Consider the following 22,396-nt stretch of genomic DNA (forward strand, 5'->3'; position numbering starts at 1 on the left):
CCAGGGCGTTCGACCCGGGATGCTCCAGAACCGCCTCCCCCGCGCCCCCCTCCCCCCTCAGAGCGCCTCCGTGGGACAGCAGCCCATGGCCCCGCAGGTCAGCGCCCCCTGCTGCCCGAACACGGCGTCACGTCCCTGTCACGTGTTTGTGACCCGTGTGTTTGTGTGCAGGGCCCTCAGCACGCCATGATGTCATCGCCCTCGCCACTGCAGCCCCAGACGCCTCAGAACATGCCGCCGCCCCCACAGCCCTCGCCACAGCCCTCCTCCTCCCAGCCCAACTCCGTCAGGTAAAGACCCGCCTCCTCCCAACACCGTCAGGTAAAGACCCGCCTCCTCCCAACTCCGTCAGGTAAAGACCCGCCTCCTCCCAGCCCGTCAGGTAAAGACCCGCCCCCTCCCAGCCCGTCAGGTAAAGACCCGCCCCCTCCCAGCCCAACTCTGTCAGGTAAAGACCCGCCCCCTCCCAGCCCAACTCTGTCAGGTAAAGACCCGCCTCCTCCCAGCCCGTCAGGTAAAGACCCGCCTCCTCCCAGCCCGTCAGGTAAAGACCCGCCTCCTCCCAGCCCAACTCCGTCAGGTAAAGACCCGCCTCCTCCCAGCCCAACTCTGTCAGGTAAAGACCCGCCTCCTCCCAGCCCGTCAGGTAAAGACCCGCCTCCTCCCAACTCCGTCAGGTAAAGACCCGCCTCCTCCCAGCCCAACTCCGTCAGGTAAAGACCCGCCTCCTCCAACCCGTCAGGTAAAGACCCGCCTCCTCCCAACCCAACCCATCAGGTAAAGACCCGCCTCCTCCCAACCCAACCCGTCAGGTAAAGACCCGCCTCCTCCCAACCCAACCCATCAGGTAAAGACCCGCCTCCTCCCAACCCAACCCGTCAGGTAAAGACCCGCCTCCTCCCAACTCCGTCAGGTAAAGACCCGCCTCCTCCCAACCCGTCAGGTAAAGACCCGCCTCCTCCCAACCCGTCAGGTAAAGACCCGCCTCCTCCAACCCGTCAGGTAAAGACCCGCCTCCTCCCAACTCTGTCAGGTAAAGACCCGCCTCCTCCCAACCCGTCAGGTAAAGACCCGCCTCCTCCCAACCCGTCAGGTAAAGACCCGCCCCCTCCCAACCCAACTCTGTCAGGTAAAGACCCGCCTCCTCCAACCCGTCAGGTAAAGACCCGCCTCCTCCCAACCCAACCCATCAGGTAAAGACCCGCCCCCTCCAACCCAACTCCGTCAGGTAAAGACCCGCCTCCTCCCAACCCGTCAGGTAAAGACCCGCCTCCTCCCAACTCTGTCAGGTAAAGACCCGCCTCCTCCCAACTCTGTCAGGTAAAGACCCGCCTCCTCCCAACCCGTCAGGTAAAGACCCGCCCCCTCCCAACCCGTCAGGTAAAGACCCGCCTCCTCCCAACCCGTCAGGTAAAGACCCGCCTCCTCCCTACCCAACCAGTCAGGTAAAGACCCGCCTCCTCCCAACCCAACCAGTCAGGTAAAGACCCGCCTCCTCCCAACCCGTCAGGTAAAGACCCGCCTCCTCCCAACCCAACTCTGTCAGGTAAAGACCCGCCCCCTCCCAACCCGTCAGGTAAAGACCCGCCTCCTCCCAACCCGTCAGGTAAAGACCCGCCCCCTCCCAACCCGTCAGGTAAAGACCCGCCTCCTCCCAACCAGTCAGGTAAAGACCCGCCCCCTCCCAACCCGTCAGGTAAAGACCCGCCCCCTCCCAACCCGTCAGGTAAAGACCCGCCTCCTCCCAACCCGTCAGGTAAAGACCCGCCCCCTCCCAACCAGTCAGGTAAAGACCCGCCCCCTCCAACCCGTCAGGTAAAGACCCGCCTCCTCCCAACCCGTCAGGTAAAGACCCGCCCCCTCCCAACCAGTCAGGTAAAGACCCGCCTCCTCCCAACCCGTCAGGTAAAGACCCGCCCCCTCCCAACCAGTCAGGTAAAGACCCGCCTCCTCCCAACCCAACTCCGTCAGGTAAAGACCCGCCTCCTCCCAACTCCGTCAGGTAAAGACCCGCCTCCTCCCAACTCCGTCAGGTAAAGACCCGCCTCCTCCCTACCCAACCCGTCAGGTAAAGACCCGCCTCCTCCCAACCCGTCAGGTAAAGACCCGCCTCCTCCCAACCCGTCAGGTAAAGACCCGCCCCCTCCCAACCCGTCAGGTAAAGACCCGCCTCCTCCCAGCCAAACTCCGTCAGGTAAAGACCCGCCTCCTCCCAGCCAAACTCCGTCAGGTAAAGACCCGCCTCCTCCCAGCCAAACTCCGTCAGGTAAAGACCCGCCTCCTCCCAGCCAAACTCCGTCAGGTAAAGACCCGCCTCCTCCCAGCCAAACTCCGTCAGGTAAAGACCCGCCTCCTCCCAACCCGTCAGGTAAAGACCCGCCTCCTCCCAGCCAAACTCCGTCAGGTAAAGACCCGCCTCCTCCCAACCCGTCAGGTAAAGACCCGCCTCCTCCCAGCCCAACTCTGTCAGGTAAAGACCCGCCTCCTCCCAACTCCGTCAGGTAAAAGGTATAATCTGAAAAAATGGATGAAAATGGATGAAATTTAATTGGGCAAAAAAATAGGGAAAAGAAATTGGGCAAATTTTCTCACAAATAGGGCGAAAATGGGGAACAAAATAGGCAAAACTAGGGCGAAATGGGACAAAAAAAGAAGGGGAAAATGGAGCATAAATAGGATTAGAATGGAACAAAAATCGGGAGAAAATTGGGCAAAAATAGGGGGAAAAATGGAGGCAAAATAGGGGGAAAAACTGAACAAAAATAAGGAAAAATGGGACAAAAATAGAGAATAAATATAAAATAAAAATAAAATTGGCCAAAAAGCCCAACTCCGTCAGGGTCGCAGCAAACTCCGTCCTGTCCGTTTGGGAAGACTGGTCAGTTACGTGTTAACCTCCATCGACGGCGCTAGCAAACATTGGCTAAGGGGCGGGGCTTTTGCAACAGGTCATTTCAGAATTCGCTCTGGATCTGATGTAAATTAGAAAACGCTGCATTTAACCCTCCCTGAAGCCACGCCTCTCTGACGCCTGACTCCGCCCACAGCTCCGGTCCCACGCCGTCTCCTTCCGGAGGCTTCCAGCCGAGCCCCTCCCCTCAGCCATCACAGAGCCCGTCCACCGCCAGGACGCCGCAGAGCTACAGCGCCGCCTCGCCCGGGACCCTCAACACGCCAGGTACTGGTTAGGTCTGGTTTAGGTCTGATTTAGGTCTGGTTAAAGTCTGGTTTAAGTCTGGTTTAGGTCTGGTTTAGGTCTGGTTTAGGTCTGGTTTAGGTCTGATTTAGGTCTGGTTAAAGTCTGGTTTAAGTCTGGTTTAGGTCTGGTTTAGGTCTGGTTCAGGTCTGGTTTAGGTCTGGTTCAGGTCTGGTTTAGGTCTGGTTCAGGTCTGGTTTAAGTCTGGTTTAGGTCTGGTTCAGGTCTGGTTCAGGTCTGGTTTAAGTCTGGTTTAAGTCTGGTTCAGGTCTGGTTAAAGTCTGGTTTAGGTCTGGTTTAAGTCTGGTTCAGGTCTGGTTTAGGTCTGGTTCAGGTCTGGTTTAGGTCTGGTTCAGGTCTGGTTTAGGTCTGGTTCAGGTCTGGTTTAGGTCTGGTTTAGGTCTGGTTCAGGTCTGGTTTAGGTCTGGTTTAGGTCTGGTTCAGGTCTGGTTTAGGTCTGGTTTAGGTCTGGTTTAGGTCTGGTTCAGGTCTGGTTCAGGTCTGGTTTAGGTCTGTTTAAGGTCTGGTTTAGGTCTGGTTTAGGTCTGATTTAGGTCTGGTTTAGGTCTGGTTCAGGTCTGGTTTAGGTCTGGTTTAGGTCTGGTTCAGGTCTGGTTTAGGTCTGGTTTAGGTCTGGTTTAGGTCTGGTTTAGGTCTGGTTTAGGTCTGGTTCAGGTCTGGTTCAGGTCTGGTTTAGGTCTGGTTCAGGTCTGGTTCAGGTCTGGTTTAGGTCTGGTTTAGGTCTGGTTCAGGTCTAGTTTAGGTCTGGTTTTGGTCTGGTTAAAGTCTGGTTTAGGTCTGGTTTAGGTCTGGTTTAGGTCTGGTTTAGGTCTGGTTCAGGTCTGGTTTAGGTCTGGTTTAGGTCTGGTTTAGGTCTGGTTTAGGTCTGTTTAAGGTCTGGTTTAGGTCTGGTTAAGGTCTGGTTTAGGTCTGTTTAAGGTCTGGTTCAGGTCTGGTTTAGGTCTGGTTTAAGGTCTGGTTTAGGTCTGGTTTAGGTCTGGTTTAGGTCTGGTTCAGGTCTGGTTAAGGTCTGGTTTAGGTCTGGTTTAGGTCTGATTTAGGTCTGGTTTAGGTCTGGTTCAGGTCTGGTTTAGGTCTGGTTTAGGTCTGGTTAAGGTCTGGTTTAGGTCTGGTTTAGGTCTGGTTTAGGTCTGGTTTAGGTCTGGTTAAAGTCTGGTTTAGGTCTGGTTTAGGTCTGGTTTAGGTCTGGTTAAGGTCTGGTTTAGGTCTGGTTTAGGTCTGGTTCAGGTCTGGTTCAGGTCTGGTTTAGGTCTGGTTTAGATCTGGTTAAGGTCTGGTTTAGGTCTGGTTTAGGTCTGGTTAAAGTCTGGTTTAGGTCTGGTTAAGGTCTGGTTTAGGTCTGGTTTAGGTCTGGTTAAAGTCTGGTTTAGGTCTGGTTAAAGTCTGGTTTAGATCTGGTTTAGGTCTGGTTTAGGTCTGGTTTAGGTCTGGTTTAGGTCTGGTTTAGGTCTGGTTAAAGTCTGGTTTAGATCTGGTTTAGGTCTGGTTTAGGTCTGGTTTAGGTCTGGTTCAGGTCTGGTTCAGGTCTGGTTTAGGTCTGGTTTAGGTCTGGTTAAAGTCTGGTTTAGATCTGGTTTAGGTTTGGTTTAGGTGTGGTTTAGGTCTGGTTTAGGTCTGGTTTAGGTCTGGTTTAGGTCTGGTTCAGGTCTGGTTCAGGTCTGGTTCAGGTCTGGTTCAGGTCTGGTTAAAGTCTGGTTAAAGTCTGGTTTAGGTCTGGTTTAGGTCTGGTTTAGGTCTGGTTTAGGTCTGGTTTAGGTCTGGTTCAGGTCTGGTTTAGGTCTGGTTTAGGTCTGGTTTAGGTCTGGTTCAGGTCTGGTTCAGGTCTGGTTCAGGTCTGGTTCAGGTCTGGTTCAGGTCTGGTTTAGGTCTGGTTTAGGTCTGGTTTAGGTCTGGTTTAGGTCTGGTTCAGGTCTGGTTCAGGTCTGGTTTAGGTCTGGTTCAGGTCTGGTTTAGGTCTGGTTTAGGTCTGGTTAAAGTCTGGTTAAAGTCTGGTTTAGGTCTGGTTTAGGTCTGGTTCAGGTCTGGTTCAGGTCTGGTTAAAGTCTGGTTTAGGTCTGGTTTAGGTCTGGTTTAGGTCTGGTTTAGGTCTGGTTTAGGTCTGGTTAAGGTCTGGTTTAGGTCTGGTTTAGGTCTGGTTTAGGTCTGGTTTAGGTCTGGTTCAGGTCTGGTTCAGGTCTGGTTAAAGTCTGGTTTAGGTCTGGTTTAGGTCTGGTTCAGGTCTGGTTTAGGTCTGGTTTAGGTCTGGTTTAGGTCTGGTTTAGGTCTGGTTTAGGTCTGGTTCAGGTCTGGTTCAGGTCTGGTTTAGGTCTGGTTTAGGTCTGGTTTAGGTCTGGTTTAGGTCTGGTTTAGGTCTGGTTTAGGTCTGGTTCAGGTCTGGTTCAGGTCTGGTTTAGGTCTGGTTTAGGTCTGGTTTAGGTCTGGTTTAGGTCTGGTTTAGGTCTGGTTCAGGTCTGGTTAAAGTTTGTTTAAGGTCTGGTTTAGGTCTGGTTTAGGTCTGGTTTAGGTCTGGTTTAGGTCTGGTTTAGGTCTGGTTCAGGTCTGGTTAAGGTCTGGTTCAGGTCTGGTTAAAGTCTGATTTAGGTCTGGTTCAGGTCTGGTTTAGGTCTGGTTTAGGTCTGGTTTAGGTCTGGTTTAGGTCTGGTTCAGGTCTGGTTTAGGTCTGGTTTAGGTCTGGTTTAGGTCTGGTTTAGGTCTGGTTTAGGTCTGGTTCAGGTCTGGTTAAAGTCTGGTTTAGGTCTGGTTAAGGTCTGGTTTAGGTCTGGTTTAGGTCTGGTTTAGGTCTGTTTAAGGTCTGGTTTAGGTCTGGTTTAGGTCTGGTTTAGGTCTGGTTTAGGTCTGGTTTAGGTCTGGTTTAGGTCTGGTTTAGGTCTGGTTTAGGTCTGATTTAGGTCTGGTTTAGGTCTGGTTTAGGTCTGTTTAAGGTCTGGTTTAGGTCTGTTTAAGGTCTGGTTTAGGTCTGGTTTAGGTCTGGTTCAGGTCTGGTTTAGGTCTGGTTTAGGTCTGGTTAAGGTCTGGTTAAGGTCTGGTTTAGGTCTGGTTCAGGTCTGGTTTAGGTCTGGTTTAGGTCTGGTTCAGGTCTGGTTTAGGTCTGGTTTAGGTCTGGTTTAGGTCTGGTTTAGGTCTGGTTAAGGTCTGGTTAAAGTCTGGTTAAAGTCTGGTTTAGGTCTGGTTAAGGTCTGGTTATGGTCTGGTTAAGGTCTGGTTAAGGTCTGGTTCAGGTCTGGTTCAGGTCTGGTTTAGGTCTGGTTTAGGTCTGTTTAAGGTCTGGTTTAGGTCTGTTTAAGGTCTGGTTTAGGTCTGGTTTAGGTCTGGTTTAGGTCTGGTTTAGGTCTGGTTAAGGTCTGGTTAAGGTCTGGTTTAGGTCTGGTTCAGGTCTGGTTTAGGTCTGGTTTAGGTCTGGTTCAGGTCTGGTTTAGGTCTGGTTTAGGTCTGGTTTAGGTCTGGTTTAGGTCTGGTTAAGGTCTGGTTAAAGTCTGGTTAAAGTCTGGTTTAGGTCTGGTTAAGGTCTGGTTATGGTCTGGTTAAGGTCTGGTTAAGGTCTGGTTAAAGTCTGGTTTAGGTCTGGTTTAGGTCTGGTTAAGGTCTGGTTTAGGTCTGGTTAAAGTCTGGTTAAAGTCTGGTTTAGGTCTGGTTTAGGTCTGGTTAAGGTCTGGTTAAGGTCTGGTTAAAGTCTGGTTAAAGTCTGGTTTAGGTCTGGTTAAGGTCTGGTTAAAGTCTGGTTTAGGTCTGGTTTAGGTCTGGTTAAGGTCTGGTTAAGGTCTGGTTAAAGTCTGGTTAAAGTCTGGTTTAGGTCTGGTTAAGGTCTGGTTTAGGTCTGGTTTAGGTCTGGTTTAGGTCTAGTTTAGGTCTGGTTTAGGTCTGGTTTAGGTCTGGTTCAGGTCTGGTTCAGGTCTGGTTAAAGTCTGGTTTAGGTCTGGTTTAGGCCTGGTTTAGGTCTGGTTTAGGTCTGGTTAAGGTCTGGTTTAGGTCTGGTTTAGGTCTGGTTTAGGTCTGGTTTAGGTCTGGTTTAGGTCTGGTTCAGGTCTGGTTCAGGTCTGGTTAAAGTCTGGTTTAGGTCTGGTTTAAGTCTGGTTTTGGTCTGGTTAAAGTCTGGTTTAGGTCTGGTTTAGGTCTGGTTTTGGTCTGGTTAAAGTCTGTTTAAGGTCTGGTTAAGGTCTGGTTAAGGTCTGGTTAAGGTCTGGTTTTGGTCTGGTTAAAGTCTGGTTTAGGTCTGGTTTAGGTCTGGTTTTGGTCTGGTTAAAGTCTGTTTAAGGTCTGGTTAAGGTCTGGTTAAGGTCTGGTTAAGGTCTGGTTAAAGTCTGGTTAAAGTCTGGTTAAGGTCTGGTTTAGGTCTGGTTTAGGTCTGGTTTTGGTCTGGTTAAAGTCTGTTTAAGGTCTGGTTAAGGTCTGGTTTAGGTCTGGTTAAGGTCTGGTTAAAGTCTGGTTTAGGTCTGGTTTAGGTCTGGTTTAGGTCTGGTTTAGGTCTGGTTTAGGTCTGGTTAAGGTCTGGTTAAAGTCTGGTTAAAGTCTGGTTCAGGTCTGGTTTAGGTCTGGTTTAGGTCTGGTTTAGGTCTGGTTTAAGTCTGGTTTTGGTCTGGTTAAAGTCTGTTTAAGGTCTGGTTAAGGTCTGGTTAAGGTCTGGTTAAGGTCTGGTTAAAGTCTGGTTAAAGTCTGGTTTAGGTCTGGTTTAGGTCTGGTTTAGGTCTGGTTTAGGTCTGGTTCAGGTCTGGTTAAAGTCTGGTTTAGGTCTGGTTAAAGTCTGGTTCAGGTCTGGTTTAGGTCTGGTTTAGGTCTGGTTAAAGTCTGGTTTAGGTCTGGTTTAGGTCTGGTTCAGGTCTGGTTAAAGTCTGGTTTAGGTCTGGTTAAGGTCTGGTTTAGGTCTGGTTTAGGTCTGGTTTAGGTCTGTTTAAGGTCTGGTTTAGGTCTGGTTTAGGTCTGGTTTAGGTCTGGTTTAGGTCTGGTTCAGGTCTGGTTAAAGTCTGGTTTAGGTCTGGTTTAGGTCTGGTTCAGGTCTGGTTCAGGTCTGGTTAAAGTCTGGTTTAGGTCTGGTTAAGGTCTGGTTTAGGTCTGGTTTAGGTCTGGTTTAGGTCTGTTTAAGGTCTGGTTTAGGTCTGGTTTAGGTCTGGTTTAGGTCTGGTTTAGGTCTGGTTTAGGTCTGGTTCAGGTCTGGTTAAAGTCTGGTTTAGGTCTGGTTAAAGTCTGGTTCAGGTCTGGTTTAGGTCTGGTTTAGGTCTGTTTAAGGTCTGGTTTAGGTCTGGTTTAGGTCTGGTTTAGGTCTGGTTTAGGTCTGGTTTAGGTCTGGTTAAGGTCTGGTTAAGGTCTGGTTAAAGTCTGGTTAAAGTCTGGTTTAGGTCTGGTTAAAGTCTGGTTTAGGTCTGGTTCAGGTCTGGTTAAAGTCTGGTTTAGGTCTGGTTTAGGTCTGGTTTAGGTCTGGTTAAAGTCTGGTTCAGGTCTGGTTCAGGTCTGGTTAAAGTCTGGTTTAGGTCTGGTTTAGGTCTGGTTTAGGTCTGGTTTAGGTCTGGTTTAGGTCTGGTTCAGGTCTGGTTCAGGTCTGGTTAAAGTCTGGTTAAAGTCTGGTTTAGGTCTGGTTTAGGTCTGGTTTAGGTCTGGTTTAGGTCTGGTTAAGGTCTGGTTTAGGTCTGGTTTAGGTCTGGTTTAGGTCTGGTTAAAGTCTGGTTTAGGTCTGGTTTAGGTCTGGTTTAGGTCTGGTTTAGGTCTGGTTAAAGTCTGGTTTAGGTCTGGTTTAGGTCTGGTTAAGGTCTGGTTTAGGTCTGGTTTAGGTCTGGTTTAGGTCTGGTTTAGGTCTGGTTCAGGTCTGGTTTAGGTCTGGTTAAAGTCTGGTTTAGGTCTGGTTTAGGTCTAGTTTAGGTCTGGTTTAGGTCTGGTTTAGGTCTGGTTCAGGTCTGGTTCAGGTCTGGTTAAAGTCTGGTTTAGGTCTGGTTTAGGTCTGGTTTAGGTCTGGTTTAGGTCTGGTTAAGGTCTGGTTTAGGTCTGGTTTAGGTCTGGTTAAAGTCTGGTTTAAGTCTGGTTTTGGTCTGGTTAAAGTCTGGTTTAAGTCTGGTTTTGGTCTGGTTAAAGTCTGTTTAAGGTCTGGTTAAGGTCTGGTTATGGTCTGGTTAAGGTCTGGTTAAAGTCTGGTTAAGGTCTGGTTTAGGTCTGGTTTAGGTCTGTTTAAGGTCTGGTTCAGGTCTGGTTTAGGTCTGGTTTAGGTCTGGTTCAGGTCTGGTTTAGGTCTGGTTTAGGTCTGGTTTAGGTCTGGTTAAAGTCTGGTTTAGGTCTGGTTTAGGTCTGGTTTAGGTCTGGTTCAGGTCTGGTTTAGGTCTGGTTTAGGTCTGGTTTAGGTCTGGTTAAAGTCTGGTTTAGGTCTGGTTTAGGTCTGGTTTAGGTCTGGTTCAGGTCTGGTTTAGGTCTGGTTTAGGTCTGGTTTAGGTCTGGTTAAAGTCTGGTTTAGGTCTGGTTAAAGTCTGGTTATGGTCTGGTTAAGGTCTGGTTAAAGTCTGGTTTAGGTCTGGTTTAGGTCTGGTTTAGGTCTGTTTAAGGTCTGGTTCAGGTCTGGTTTAGGTCTGGTTTAGGTCTGGTTCAGGTCTGGTTTAGGTCTGGTTTAGGTCTGGTTTAGGTCTGGTTAAAGTCTGGTTTAGGTCTGGTTTAGGTCTGGTTTAGGTCTGGTTCAGGTCTGGTTTAGGTCTGGTTTAGGTCTGGTTTAGGTCTGGTTAAAGTCTGGTTTAGGTCTGGTTTAGGTCTGGTTTAGGTCTGGTTCAGGTCTGGTTTAGGTCTGGTTTAGGTCTGGTTTAGGTCTGGTTAAAGTCTGGTTTAGGTCTGGTTAAAGTCTGGTTTAGGTCTGGTTTAGGTCTGGTTAAAGTCTGGTTTAGGTCTGGTTTAGGTCTGGTTTAGGTCTGGTTAAAGTCTGTGTACTGTTATCGCTACGTGTTGATACAGTGTGTATGTGAACGCAGGTCAACAGCAAGCCAAACTCGTTTTTCCATGAGCCAGGAACTGAGCGTCTTGCTCCTTTAATACAGCTTTACAAGTTTTTGTTGAACTCGTTGAAAAACCCGAGTGAAACTGAAATAAACAGAATAAAACAAGCATTATCTTCAATGCAAACCATGAGCAAATAAATACACCACAAAAAGGCTAATGCCAGAAACTAGAAAACTTGAAAGCTAGCATAGACGATGCTAATTAGCATTTTTTCGCGATCTTTTTATATGCTAATTAGATCGTTAGCACAGTCCTCTCAGCTAAGACATTTCTAACACATCAACTTACAGCCATTGCTTTCGAAGGTGTAAATAAAGATGAAGAACACAGATGAGGTCCAGTCAGGGCATGGACAGACAGGTTTTTTTTTAGCACATTCTACTCGTCTGGCTATTGCTTCTGCTACCCATAACGCATTGCAACTACTGACTGAGCCTTCAAAATAAAGTTCAGCTAAACCCATGCTGACTGTGAATGTAGAAATTATCTTTTTAACCAAATTGCTATTTTTTAACATGAATTACAACATATTTATTCTTAAATTATTAAGACACATTTTTAACCATTTTTTTATAGAAGCACTTTTACATTGGGCAGAACACTCCCCGCTTGGCATTATTCATGCCACTATTACTTAAAGAGTCGCTTCATGTTCTAAGAGCATAACAACATCCGAGATGGGGCGCAAGTAAGTCCTTGAAACGCCTTGGGAGGATGTCCTCACTTCGACCTTTCTGACTTTTCCGTCACTGCTAGGAAAGGTGGATGTGATGATGGCCATTGTCCATTCATTTCTGGGTGCTTGATTTTGTTTCAACAGCACGATGTCTCCTGGCTGGAGGTTGCGTTGTGTTGTATGCCATTTGCGTCTTGATTGAAGAGTGTTGAGATATTCATTTCTCCAGCGACTCCAAAATTCATGAGCAAGTGCCTGCACTTGTTTCCATTGTTTTTTGAGCAAGTCTTTTCCACAAAAGTCTCCCGGTGGAGGGGAAACGTGCTGCTTTTGGGTCAAGATCATTGCAGGACACAGTAGGAATGGTGAAGAAGGATCTGTTGAGATAGGAACTAGGGGCCTTGCATTGATTATAGACGTTACCTCAGCCATTAAAGTACATAGTACTTCATTTGTCAGACGGGTGTGTTTGTTTTGTAAGAGCATTGAGTCCAATATCCTGCGGGTTACCCCAATCATCCTTTCCCAGACGCCCCCCATGTGAGAGGCATGTGGGGGATTGAACTCCCATGTACAACCGTTGGCGTGAAGATAGTTGACAATATTGGGAGGGTTCTTGTTTGGTTTTGCCATGTCAAGCTCCACGCTTGCTGCAACAAAGTTGGTGCCTCTGTCAGATCTCATTTGTTTCGCTGGGCCTCTTATTGCGAAGAATCTGCGTATTGCATTTATGCAGCTGCAAGTGTCCATAGATTCAATTACTTCGATATGTACACCTCTTGTGGTCATACATGTAAAAAGTATTGCCCACCTCTTGCTTTGCGCTGCGCCACCTCGTGTGCGTCGAGTGATCACTGACCATGGGCCAAATACGTCCAATCCGACGTATGAAAATGGAGGGCATGTTTCGAGTCTCTCAGGCGGGAGATCTGCCATTTTTTGAGTCTCCAATTTCCCCCTAAGTTTCCTGCACATCACGCAACGGTGGATAATGGATGAGACCAGTCCTTTGCAACCTATGATCCACAGTCCGGCTTGTCTGACTGCACTTTCGGTGAACTGCCTCCCTTGATGCATAACTTTAGCATGGTAGTGCCAAACAAGCAGCTTTGTCACATGATGCTTGTTTGGGAGAATGACTGGATTTTTTGATGCTGTGTTTATTGAAGCATGTTTGAGGCGACCTCCGACTCTGATTAGGCCTTCACTCATAAAAGGATCGAGGGCTACAATGGGACTTGAGCTGTGAACAATTTGTTTAGCTTGGAGAGCAACATACTCTTCTTGAAAAGTGTCCTTTTGAACAGACTGGAGAATTAAATTACTGGCAGCGTCCAGTTCCTCTGGAGTCCGCGGCTTATTACATCGATGCCAGCCCTGGCATGAGTGATTTGATGAATCGCTTGATGAGTGAGAATGAGCTTGGTGAATCAAGAATGCAATGGCCCGTACCAGTGAGTTCCAGGTTGAGAAGCGTTGGAAGCGTTCTGATGTGAGTCCATTGTTTTGGATGCATGTAGAGAAAGTAGTGACCTGTCTGATTTCAGCATCTACTTCTGGCTTGATTAACTCAAAGGATACATGTGTCTCGAGTTCAGGTAGTTTGTGAAGGAAGTCTGGTCCCTTAAACCACATAGTGTCCATGAGCTGTGACGCAGGTATTGACCTGGTGGCTAGATCAGCTGGGTTTTGCTCTGATGTGACGTAGCGCCACTGTTCAGGGGATGTTGACTGGCGTATACGATGAACGCGATTATGTACATAGACGTAGAAGCGTTTTGAATCATTGCAAATGTACCCGAGAACCACCTTGCTGTCACAGTAAAATTTGACTGCATTTGGTTTGTGATCGAGTTCATCCAGAATGAGCTCCGCCACCTCGACTGCTAGAACTGCTCCGCAAAGTTCCAGGCGCGGTATTGTAGGCTCAGGTTGTGGTGAAAGTTTTGCCTTGCCAAGCACAAATCCAACTTCACATTGTCCTTCTGCATTGACTGTTTTCAAGTATGCTACTGCTGCAATTGCCCAGCTTGAGGCATCACAAAAGACACACAGTTCGGTGTAAGTGGACTTGGAAAGGGAAGCTGGTACATAACAGCGCGGCACTCTAAGGCTACTCAGATCTTGGAGGGAGATTTTCCATGTTTCCCAAGTGTCCATTTTGTCTGGAGGGAGAGGAGCATCCCAGTCGTGGACCCCATTTGACAGTTCACGCAACAAGAGTCTGCCTTTGATAGTCACTGGTGATGCTAGTCCCAAGGGGTCAAAGATGCTGTTAATCACGGAGAGAACTCCCCGTCGGGTATAGGGTTTGTCATTAACAGCTACCTTGAATGTGAATGAGTCCGTGTTTATGTCCCAGCACAAGCCAAGGCTTCTTTGAGCTGGTAGAGCGTCGTCGCCGAGACTCAAATCTTTGATACCGGAGGCTAGGTCTTCTGGCTTGAAGGCTTGCATAACGGAGACGCTATTTGAGGCGAACTTGTGGAGTTTAAGATTGGATTCAGCCAATGATGCACATGTGCGCTTGAGCAAGTCTATGGCTGCAGACTCAGTAGCAAGCGAAACTAACCCGTCATCTACATAGAAGTGTCTCTCGACAAAGTGCCTCGTGTCTGCTCCGAACTTTGGCTCCCCTTCCTGAATGGCTTTCCGTAGGCAATAGATAGCCACTGCTGGCGACGGGCTATTTCCAAAAACGTGCACCCGCATGCGGTACTCCTGCACCTCTTTAGACAAGTCATTGTCCTTGTGCCACAAGAACCTCAAATAGTCTCTGTGTTCTGGTCTGACTAGGAACCCGTAAAACATTTGCTGGATATCAGCAGTGATTGCAATGAGCTCTTTCCTGAATCGAATCAGCACACCGATGAGCGTATTGTTTAGATCTGGACCCGTTAACAGTACTGAATTGAGTGACACGCCAAGTTGTTCGGCACTTGAATCGAAAACCACCCGTATCTGACCAGGCTTCTGGGGATGATATACCCCGAAAAAGGGTAGGTACCAGCATTCAGTGTTGTCGTTGATGGGTGGTGAGATCTCTGCATGATTGTTCTCGAATAGCTTGTCCATAAACTCTGAGAACTGTTCCTTCGTTTGAGGGTTTTTGGTTAAGCTGCGTCTCAATGAGTTGAGTCTAGACAGAGCTTGGTCTCTATTTTTTGGGAGTGGCAAGCGAGGTGACTTGAACGGTAAAGGAGCAATCCAATTCTTGTTTTCATCCTGATGGACCTCTTTCTCCATTATCTTCAGAAAGGTTTCATCCTCAAAGGACATGGCACACTTGTTATCATTCTCTGTGCGCTCAAAAACACTCTCCCCAAGCGTTTCTTCTGCTGTATTGGGTTTTGAGCTGCGTTTAGAGAGGCTATCCTTGTGCTCCCCGCCGTAGCATGGTTTTTCTTTAACACTGATGCTGTTGGGACAAGGAATGAGGAGAGATGGGCGTCCGGTGGAAAGCATATGGGTTTTGTAAACATTGACAGTTGGCTTATGAGCATTGAGGCACACTTCTCCCACAATTACCCAGCCTAGGTCCAAGCGTTGGGCAAAGGGAGCATTGTGGGGTCCATTGACTTGCGCTCGTGCTTTGTGGACTTGTATAATGTCTCTACCCAGCAAAATGGCTATCTGCGCATCTGGGTCGTACTTGGGAATGAGAGGAGCCAGGTGTTTCAAGTGGGTGTGGGCGAGAGCGACTTCGGGCGTAGGTATTTCATCTCTATTGAACTCTATCTCATCACACTCAATGAGAGGAGGGAGGTCTAGACGTGGTCCTCCACCTACTGACTCGATTTGGAACCCCACAGCCTTTCTTCCAAGCATTTCAGTTAGACCGGCACACGTTCTCATATGGTATGTCAGAGGATTACCCTTGAGCCCAAACAACTCAAAGAATTCAGGACGGGCCAGCGAGCTATTACTCTGATCGTCAAGGATTACATACATCTTAACGGAGCGTTCTGGTTGGCCTTTGGGGAAAACTCGTACTAGACATACCTTAGAGCAAGAACGTGGAGGACAACCTTCACCGCAGATCTCAGTGCACCGTGACGTTACCTCAGGTGGCATGTGGTCCCTGGGCTGAGGCTCTGGTTCAGGTGCGTTTTCCGGCTGAGGTCTTTGACTTGTGTCTGGATGCATGGCAGAGCAATGTTTTTCACTTTGGCATTCCTCGCACTTGGATTTCATGTCACAGTCCTTTACTGAGTGCATAGGAGAGCAACAGCGAAAACACCGTTTGTGTTCTTTGAGTATGTTTCGCCTTTCTTGTAGTGGTTTGTTCCGGAAGGCTCTACACTTGAATAGAGGATGCTCTTTTTTGTGCACTGGACAGTAGCGTGATGGATTGTCCTCTTGGATACTAGAGGGAGCACTTGCGTTGACCTCTGTTTTGTTTACGGTTAGAGGCCTTTTGTAGCTGGTTTGCTTGAATGGCAGTTTCTCACCTTTGCTGAAGGGTTGGCTGCTACATGTCGCAAAACTTGGGTCGTTCCTTGCTTTCGCCTCCTCCTGGATAAATTTTACAAAATATGAAAAAGGAGGGAATGTGGTATTGTATTCTTGTTTGTACTTTGAACCCGTATGCAGCCATTTATCTTGTAAACCTTGGGGTAGCTTGTCGACTATGGGCTTAACGCCGCGAGGTGTGTCAAGGTAAGCGAGGCCAGGGAGATTAGCCTCATCTTTAGCTACTCGTAGCTCTAAGAGCAAATCTCCTAGCTCCCTGAGTTTTACATTGTCTCTGTTTGTAAGGCGAGGGAAGCTGTCTAGTCGTTTGAACATAGCATTTTCTACAACTTCAGGTGTAGCATAACATTCCACTAACCTGTCCCATGACAACTGGAGGGCAGCTTTGGGGTTAGTGGCGTAGACGGCTCTTATTCTTTTCACATGCTCTGAGGATTCCTTACCAAGCCACTTGACTAGAAGATCTAACTCCTGACTATAGGTAAGATCAATGTCTTCGGTTGCGTTTAGAAATGACGACTGCCATGCTCTAAAGTTTTCGGGGGTGTCATCAAACTCAAAGAGACCTGTTGTGATTAGCTCTCTGCGTGCAAGGAATCTAGCAAAGTCCATCATAGGTTGGTCACCGCTGTGGGAAGAATGGTCGTTCTTTGGCTTGATATAATCGCTTGGTGTATCAAAGGTTTCGTGTTTTACATACTGTTTCTTGAGCACTGGTGGGGGAGGAGTCTGTTCACGTCTCCTTGGAGTGAATGACTGTGCCTTTGGTGCAAGATTGACTAGAGCTGTCTCTTCTACAGCTGGTTGTAACTTAAGCTGGTTTTGGTGTTGCACATACTCCATGGTTCTCTGTCTGATGACTTGCAGCGGGACTGCACTTTTCACACTTTCTCCCTTGTCATGTTCAGAGGCTAAAGCTGCTTCTAGAACCTCTGCTCTTGCTGTAGCAGCTGCTGCTTTCTTCTCTATTTCCAGTATCTCTAAATTTGCCTCTAGTGCTGCTGTTTCCAATTCTAGCTTTGCTTGTTGCTGTTTAATTTCTAATTGTCTCTTACTGTACGTGGCTTTAGCATTTGCTGCTTCTGCAGAAGCTCTTGCAAAGATGGCTGCTTCCAGTACGCTGGACTTTGAGGATTTCTTGGAGGATGAGTGTTTAGAACTAGCATGTTTGGAGTTCGAGCTAGCTTTGGATGAGGCTTTGGTTGCAGTGTTAGCCTTTTCTTCTGCCTTCTCTTCTTGATCGTTTTCCATCACTGTGTCTTGAGTTTTATTTTCCACCAACTGCTGGACTGGCTTTTCACTGTACTGTTATCGCTACGTGTTGATACAGTGTGTATGTGAACGCAGGTCAACAGCAAGCCAAACTCGTTTTTCCATGAGCCAGGAACTGAGCGTCTTGCTCCTTTAATACAGCTTTACAAGTTTTTGTTGAACTCGTTGAAAAACCCGAGTGAAACTGAAATAAACAGAATAAAACAAGCATTATCTTCAATGCAAACCATGAGCAAATAAATACACCACAAAAAGGCTAATGCCAGAAACTAGAAAACTTGAAAGCTAGCATAGACGATGCTAATTAGCATTTTTTCGCGATCTTTTTATATGCTAATTAGATCGTTAGCACAGTCCTCTCAGCTAAGACATTTCTAACACATCAACTTACAGCCATTGCTTTCGAAGGTGTAAATAAAGATGAAGAACACAGATGAGGTCCAGTCAGGGCATGGACAGACAGGTTTTTTTTTAGCACATTCTACTCGTCTGGCTATTGCTTCTGCTACCCATAACGCATTGCAACTACTGACTGAGCCTTCAAAATAAAGTTCAGCTAAACCCATGCTGACTGTGAATGTAGAAATTATCTTTTTAACCAAATTGCTATTTTTTAACATGAATTACAACATATTTATTCTTAAATTATTAAGACACATTTTTAACCATTTTTTTATAGAAGCACTTTTACATTGGGCAGAACAGTCTGGTTTAGGTCTGGTTAAAGTCTGGTTAAAGGCTGGTTAAAGTCTGGTTAAAGTCTGGTTTAGGTCTGGTTTAGGTCTGGTTTAGGTCTGGTTTAGGTCTGGTTTAGGTCTGGTTTAGGTCTGGTTTAGGTCTGGTTTAGGTCTGGTTAAAGTCTGTTTAAGGTCTGGTTTAGGTCTGGTTCAGGTCTGGTTTAGGTCTGGTTTAGGTCTGTTTAAGGTCTGGTTTAGGTCTGGTTCAGGTCTGGTTTAGGTCTGGTTTAGGTCTGGTTTAGGTCTGGTTAAAGTCTGGTTTAGGTCTGGTTTAGGTCTGGTTTAGGTCTGGTTCAGGTCTGGTTTAGGTCTGGTTTAGGTCTGGTTTAGGTCTGGTTAAAGTCTGGTTTAGGTCTGGTTAAAGTCTGGTTTAGGTCTGGTTTAGGTCTGGTTAAAGTCTGGTTTAGGTCTGGTTTAGGTCTGGTTAAAGTCTGGTTTAGGTCTGGTTAAAGTCTGGTTAAAGGCTGGTTAAAGTCTGGTTAAAGTCTGGTTTAGGTCTGGTTTAGGTCTGGTTTAGGTCTGGTTTAGGTCTGGTTTAGGTCTGGTTTAGGTCTGGTTAAAGTCTGGTTAAAGTCTGGTTTAGGTCTGGTTAAAGTCTGGTTTAGGTCTGGTTTAGGTCTGGTTTAGGTCTGGTTCAGGTCTGGTTTAGGTCTGGTTTAGGTTTGGTTTAGGTCTGGTTAAGGTCTGGTTTAGGTCTGGTTTAGGTCTGGTTTAGGTCTGGTTTAGGTCTGGTTTAGGTCTGGTTAAAGTCTGGTTAAAGTCTGGTTAAAGTCTGGTTAAAGTCTGGTTTAGGTCTGGTTTAGGTCTGGTTTAGGTCTGGTTTAGGTCTGGTTCAGGTCTGGTTCAGGTCTGGTTAAGGTCTGGTTTAGGTCTGGTTTAGGTCTGGTTAAGGTCTGGTTAAGGTCTGGTTTAGGTCTGATTTAGGTCTGGTTTAGGTCTGGTTCAGGTCTGGTTCAGGTCTGGTTAAGGTCTGGTTTAGGTCTGGTTTAGGTCTGGTTCAGGTCTGGTTCAGGTCTGGTTAAGGTCTGGTTAAAGTCTGGTTTAGGTCTGATTTAGGTCTGGTTTAGGTCTGGTTCAGGTCTGGTTCAGGTCTGGTTAAGGTCTGATTTAGGTCTGGTTTAGGTCTGGTTCAGGTCTGGTTCAGGTCTGGTTAAGGTCTGGTTAAAGTCTGGTTTAGGTCTGGTTTAGGTCTGGTTAAAGTCTGGTTTAGGTCTGGTTCAGGTCTGGTTTAGGTCTGGTTTAGGTCTGGTTTAGGTCTGGTTAAAGTCTGGTTTAGGTCTGGTTTAGGTCTGGTTTAGGTCTGGTTCAGGTCTGGTTTAGGTCTGGTTTAGGTCTGGTTTAGGTCTGGTTAAAGTCTGGTTTAGGTCTGGTTAAAGTCTGGTTTAGGTCTGGTTTAGGTCTGGTTAAAGTCTGGTTTAGGTCTGGTTTAGGTCTGGTTTAGGTCTGGTTAAAGTCTGGTTTAGGTCTGGTTAAAGTCTGGTTAAAGGCTGGTTAAAGTCTGGTTAAAGTCTGGTTTAGGTCTGGTTTAGGTCTGGTTTAGGTCTGGTTTAGGTCTGGTTTAGGTCTGGTTTAGGTCTGGTTAAAGTCTGGTTAAAGTCTGGTTTAGGTCTGGTTAAAGTCTGGTTTAGGTCTGGTTTAGGTCTGGTTTAGGTCTGGTTCAGGTCTGGTTTAGGTCTGGTTTAGGTTTGGTTTAGGTCTGGTTAAGGTCTGGTTTAGGTCTGGTTTAGGTCTGGTTTAGGTCTGGTTTAGGTCTGGTTTAGGTCTGGTTAAAGTCTGGTTAAAGTCTGGTTAAAGTCTGGTTAAAGTCTGGTTTAGGTCTGGTTAAAGTCTGGTTTAGGTCTGGTTTAGGTCTGGTTTAGGGTCTGGTTCAGGTCTGGTTTAGGTCTGGTTTAGGTCTGGTTTAGGTCTGGTTCAGGTCTGGTTCAGGTCTGGTTAAGGTCTGGTTTAGGTCTGGTTTAGGTCTGGTTAAGGTCTGGTTAAGGTCTGGTTTAGGTCTGATTTAGGTCTGGTTTAGGTCTGGTTCAGGTCTGGTTCAGGTCTGGTTAAGGTCTGGTTTAGGTCTGGTTTAGGTCTGGTTCAGGTCTGGTTAAGGTCTGGTTAAGGTCTGGTTTAGGTCTGATTTAGGTCTGGTTTAGGTCTGGTTAAAGTCTGATTTAGGTCTGGTTTAGGTCTGGTTAAAGTCTGGTTAAAGTCTGGTTTAGGTCTGATTTAGGTCTGGTTTAGGTCTGGTTTAGGTCTGGTTCAGGTCTGGTTCAGGTCTGGTTAAGGTCTGGTTTAGGTCTGGTTCAGGTCTGGTTTAGGTCTGGTTTAGGTCTGGTTTAGGTCTGGTTTAGGTCTGGTTTAGGTCTGGTTTAGGTCTGGTTTAGGTCTGGTTTAGGTCTGGATTAGGTCTGGATTAGGTCTGGTTTAGGTCTGGTTAAGGTCTGGTTTAGGTCTGGTTTAGGTCTGGTTTAGGTCTGGTTAAAGTCTGATTTAGGTCTGGTTTAGGTCTGGTTAAAGTCTGGTTAAAGTCTGGTTTAGGTCTGATTTAGGTCTGGTTTAGGTCTGGTTTAGGTCTGGTTCAGGTCTGGTTCAGGTCTGGTTAAGGTCTGGTTTAGGTCTGGTTTAGGTCTGGTTAAGGTCTGGTTTAGGTCTGGTTTAGGTCTGGTTCAGGTCTGGTTTAGGTCTGGTTTAGGTCTGGTTTAGGTCTGGTTTAGGTCTGGTTTAGGTCTGGTTTAGGTCTGGTTTAGGTCTGGTTATGGTCTGGTTTAGGTCTGGTTTAGGTCTGGTTTAGGTCTGGGTCTGGTTTAGGTCTGGTTTAGGTCTGGTTTAGGTCTGGTTTAGGTCTGGTTTAGGTCTGGTTAAAGTCTGGTTTAGGTCTGGTTTAGGTCTGGTTTAGGTCTGGTTATGGTCTGGTTTAGGTCTGGTTTAGGTCTGGTTAAGGTCTGGTTTAGGTCTGGTTTAGGTCTGTTTTAGGTCTGGTTCAGGTCTGGTTCAGGTCTGGTTTAGGTCTGGTTTAGGTCTGGTTTAGGTCTGGTTTAGGTCTGGTTATGGTCTGGTTTAGGTCTGGTTTAGGTCTGGTTAAGGTCTGGTTTAGGTCTGGTTTAGGTCTGGTTTAGGTCTGGTTTAGGTCTGGTTTAGGTCTGTTTTAGGTCTGGTTCAGGTCTGGTTTAGGTCTGGTTTAGGTCTGGTTTAGGTCTGGTTATGGTCTGGTTTAGGTCTGGTTTAGGTCTGGTTTAGGTCTGGTTTAGGTCTGGTTTAGGTCTGGTTTAGGTCTGTTTTAGGTCTGGTTCAGGTCTGGTTCAGGTCTGGTTTAGGTCTGGTTTAGGTCTGGTTTAGGTCTGGTTTAGGTCTGGTTCAGGTCTGGTTTAGGTCTGGTTTAGGTCTGTTTTAGGTCTGGTTCAGGTCTGGTTTAGGTCTGGTTTAGGTCTGGTTCAGGTCTGGTTTAGGTCTGGTTTAGGTCTGTTTTAGGTCTGGTTCAGGTCTGGTTTAGGTCTGGTTTAGGTCTGGTTCAGGTCTGGTTTAGGTCTGGTTTAGGTCTGGTTTAGGTCTGGTTTAGGTCTGGTTTAGGTCTGGTTCAGGTCTGGTTAAAGTCTGGTTTAGGTCTGGTTAAGGTCTGGTTTAGGTCTGGTTTAGGTCTGGTTTAGGTCTGTTTAAGGTCTGGTTTAGGTCTGGTTTAGGTCTGGTTTAGGTCTGGTTATGGTCTGGTTTAGGTCTGGTTTAGGTCTGGTTAAGGTCTGGTTTAGGTCTGGTTTAGGTCTGGTTTAGGTCTGGTTTAGGTCTGGTTTAGGTCTGGTTTAGGTCTAGTTAAAGTCTGGTTTAGGTCTGGTTTAGGTCTGGTTTAGGTCTGGTTTAGGTCTGGTTTAGGTCTGGTTTAGGTCTGGTTAAGGTCTGGTTTAGGTCTGGTTTAGGTCTGGTTTAGGTCTGGTTAAAGTCTGGTTTAGGTCTGGTTTAGGTCTGGTTTAGGTCTGGTTTAGGTCTGGTTTAGGTCTGGTTAAAGTCTGGTTAAAGTCTGGTTTAGGTCTGGTTCAGGTCTGGTTTAGGTCTGGTTTAGGTCTGGTTTAGGTCTGGTTTAGGTCTGGTTTAGGTCTGGTTCAGGTCTGGTTTAGGTCTGGTTTAGGTCTGGTTTAGGTCTGGTTCAGGTCTGGTTTAGGTCTGGTTCAGGTCTGGTTCAGGTCTGGTTCAGGTCTGGTTCAGGTCTGGTTTAGGTCTGGTTTAGGTCTGGTTTAGGTCTGGTTCAGGTCTGGTTCAGGTCTGGTTTAGGTCTGGTTTAGGTCTGGTTTAGGTCTGGTTTAGGTCTGGTTCAGGTCTGGTTTAGGTCTGGTTTAGGTCTGGTTTAGGTCTGGTTTAGGTCTGGTTCAGGTCTGGTTCAGGTCTGGTTTAGGTCTGGTTTAGGTCTGGTTTAGGTCTGGTTAAAGTCTGGTTTAGGTCTGGTTCAGGTCTGGTTTAGGTCTGGTTTAGGTCTGGTTAAAGTCTGGTTTAGGTCTGGTTCAGGTCTGGTTCAGGTCTGGTTCAGGTCTGGTTTAGGTCTGGTTCAGGTCTGGTTCAGGTCTGGTTTAGGTCTGGTTTAGGTCTGGTTTAGGTCTGGTTTAGGTCTGGTTAAGGTCTGGTTCAGGTCTGGTTCAGGTCTGGTTTAGGTCTGGTTTAGGTCTGGTTTAGGTCTGGTTTAGGTCTGGTTTAGGTCTGGTTTAGGTCTGGTTTAGGTCTGGTTCAGGTCTGGTTTAGGTCTGGTTTAGGTCTGGTTTAGGTCTGGTTCAGGTCTGGTTTAGGTCTGGTTCAGGTCTGGTTTAGGTCTGGTTTAGGTCTGGTTTAGGTCTGGTTAAAGTCTGGTTTAGGTCTGGTTTAGGTCTGGTTTAGGTCTGGTTTAGGTCTGGTTTAGGTCTGGTTTAGGTCTGGTTCAGGTCTGGTTTAGGTCTGGTTTAGGTCTGGTTCAGGTCTGGTTCAGGTCTGGTTTAGGTCTGGTTCAGGTCTGGTTTAGGTCTGGTTTAGGTCTGGTTTAGGTCTGGTTAAAGTCTGGTTTAGGTCTGGTTTAGGTCTGGTTTAGGTCTGGTTTAGGTCTGGTTCAGGTCTGGTTTAGGTCTG

At 47.2% G+C, this 22,396-nt stretch overlaps 1 protein-coding gene across 1 annotated transcript in view; it reads left to right on the forward strand.

Annotated features, from left to right (window-relative positions):
• med15 (mediator complex subunit 15) overlaps positions 1–22,396 on the forward strand; it is a 45,651-nt gene that overhangs the window by 12,083 nt on the left and 11,172 nt on the right. Inside the window, exons 10-12 of the mRNA XM_079582995.1 lie at positions 5–97; positions 181–290; positions 3,048–3,178. Of these exons, the coding sequence (XP_079439121.1) occupies positions 5–97; positions 181–290; positions 3,048–3,178 (334 nt within the window). The remainder of the gene's footprint in view (positions 1–4; positions 98–180; positions 291–3,047; positions 3,179–22,396) is intronic.

The sequence above is a fragment of the Gobius niger genome, assembly GCF_951799975.1.
Source record: "Gobius niger genome assembly, contig: SUPER_10_unloc_1, whole genome shotgun sequence".
Lineage (NCBI taxonomy): Eukaryota > Metazoa > Chordata > Actinopteri > Gobiiformes > Gobiidae > Gobius > Gobius niger.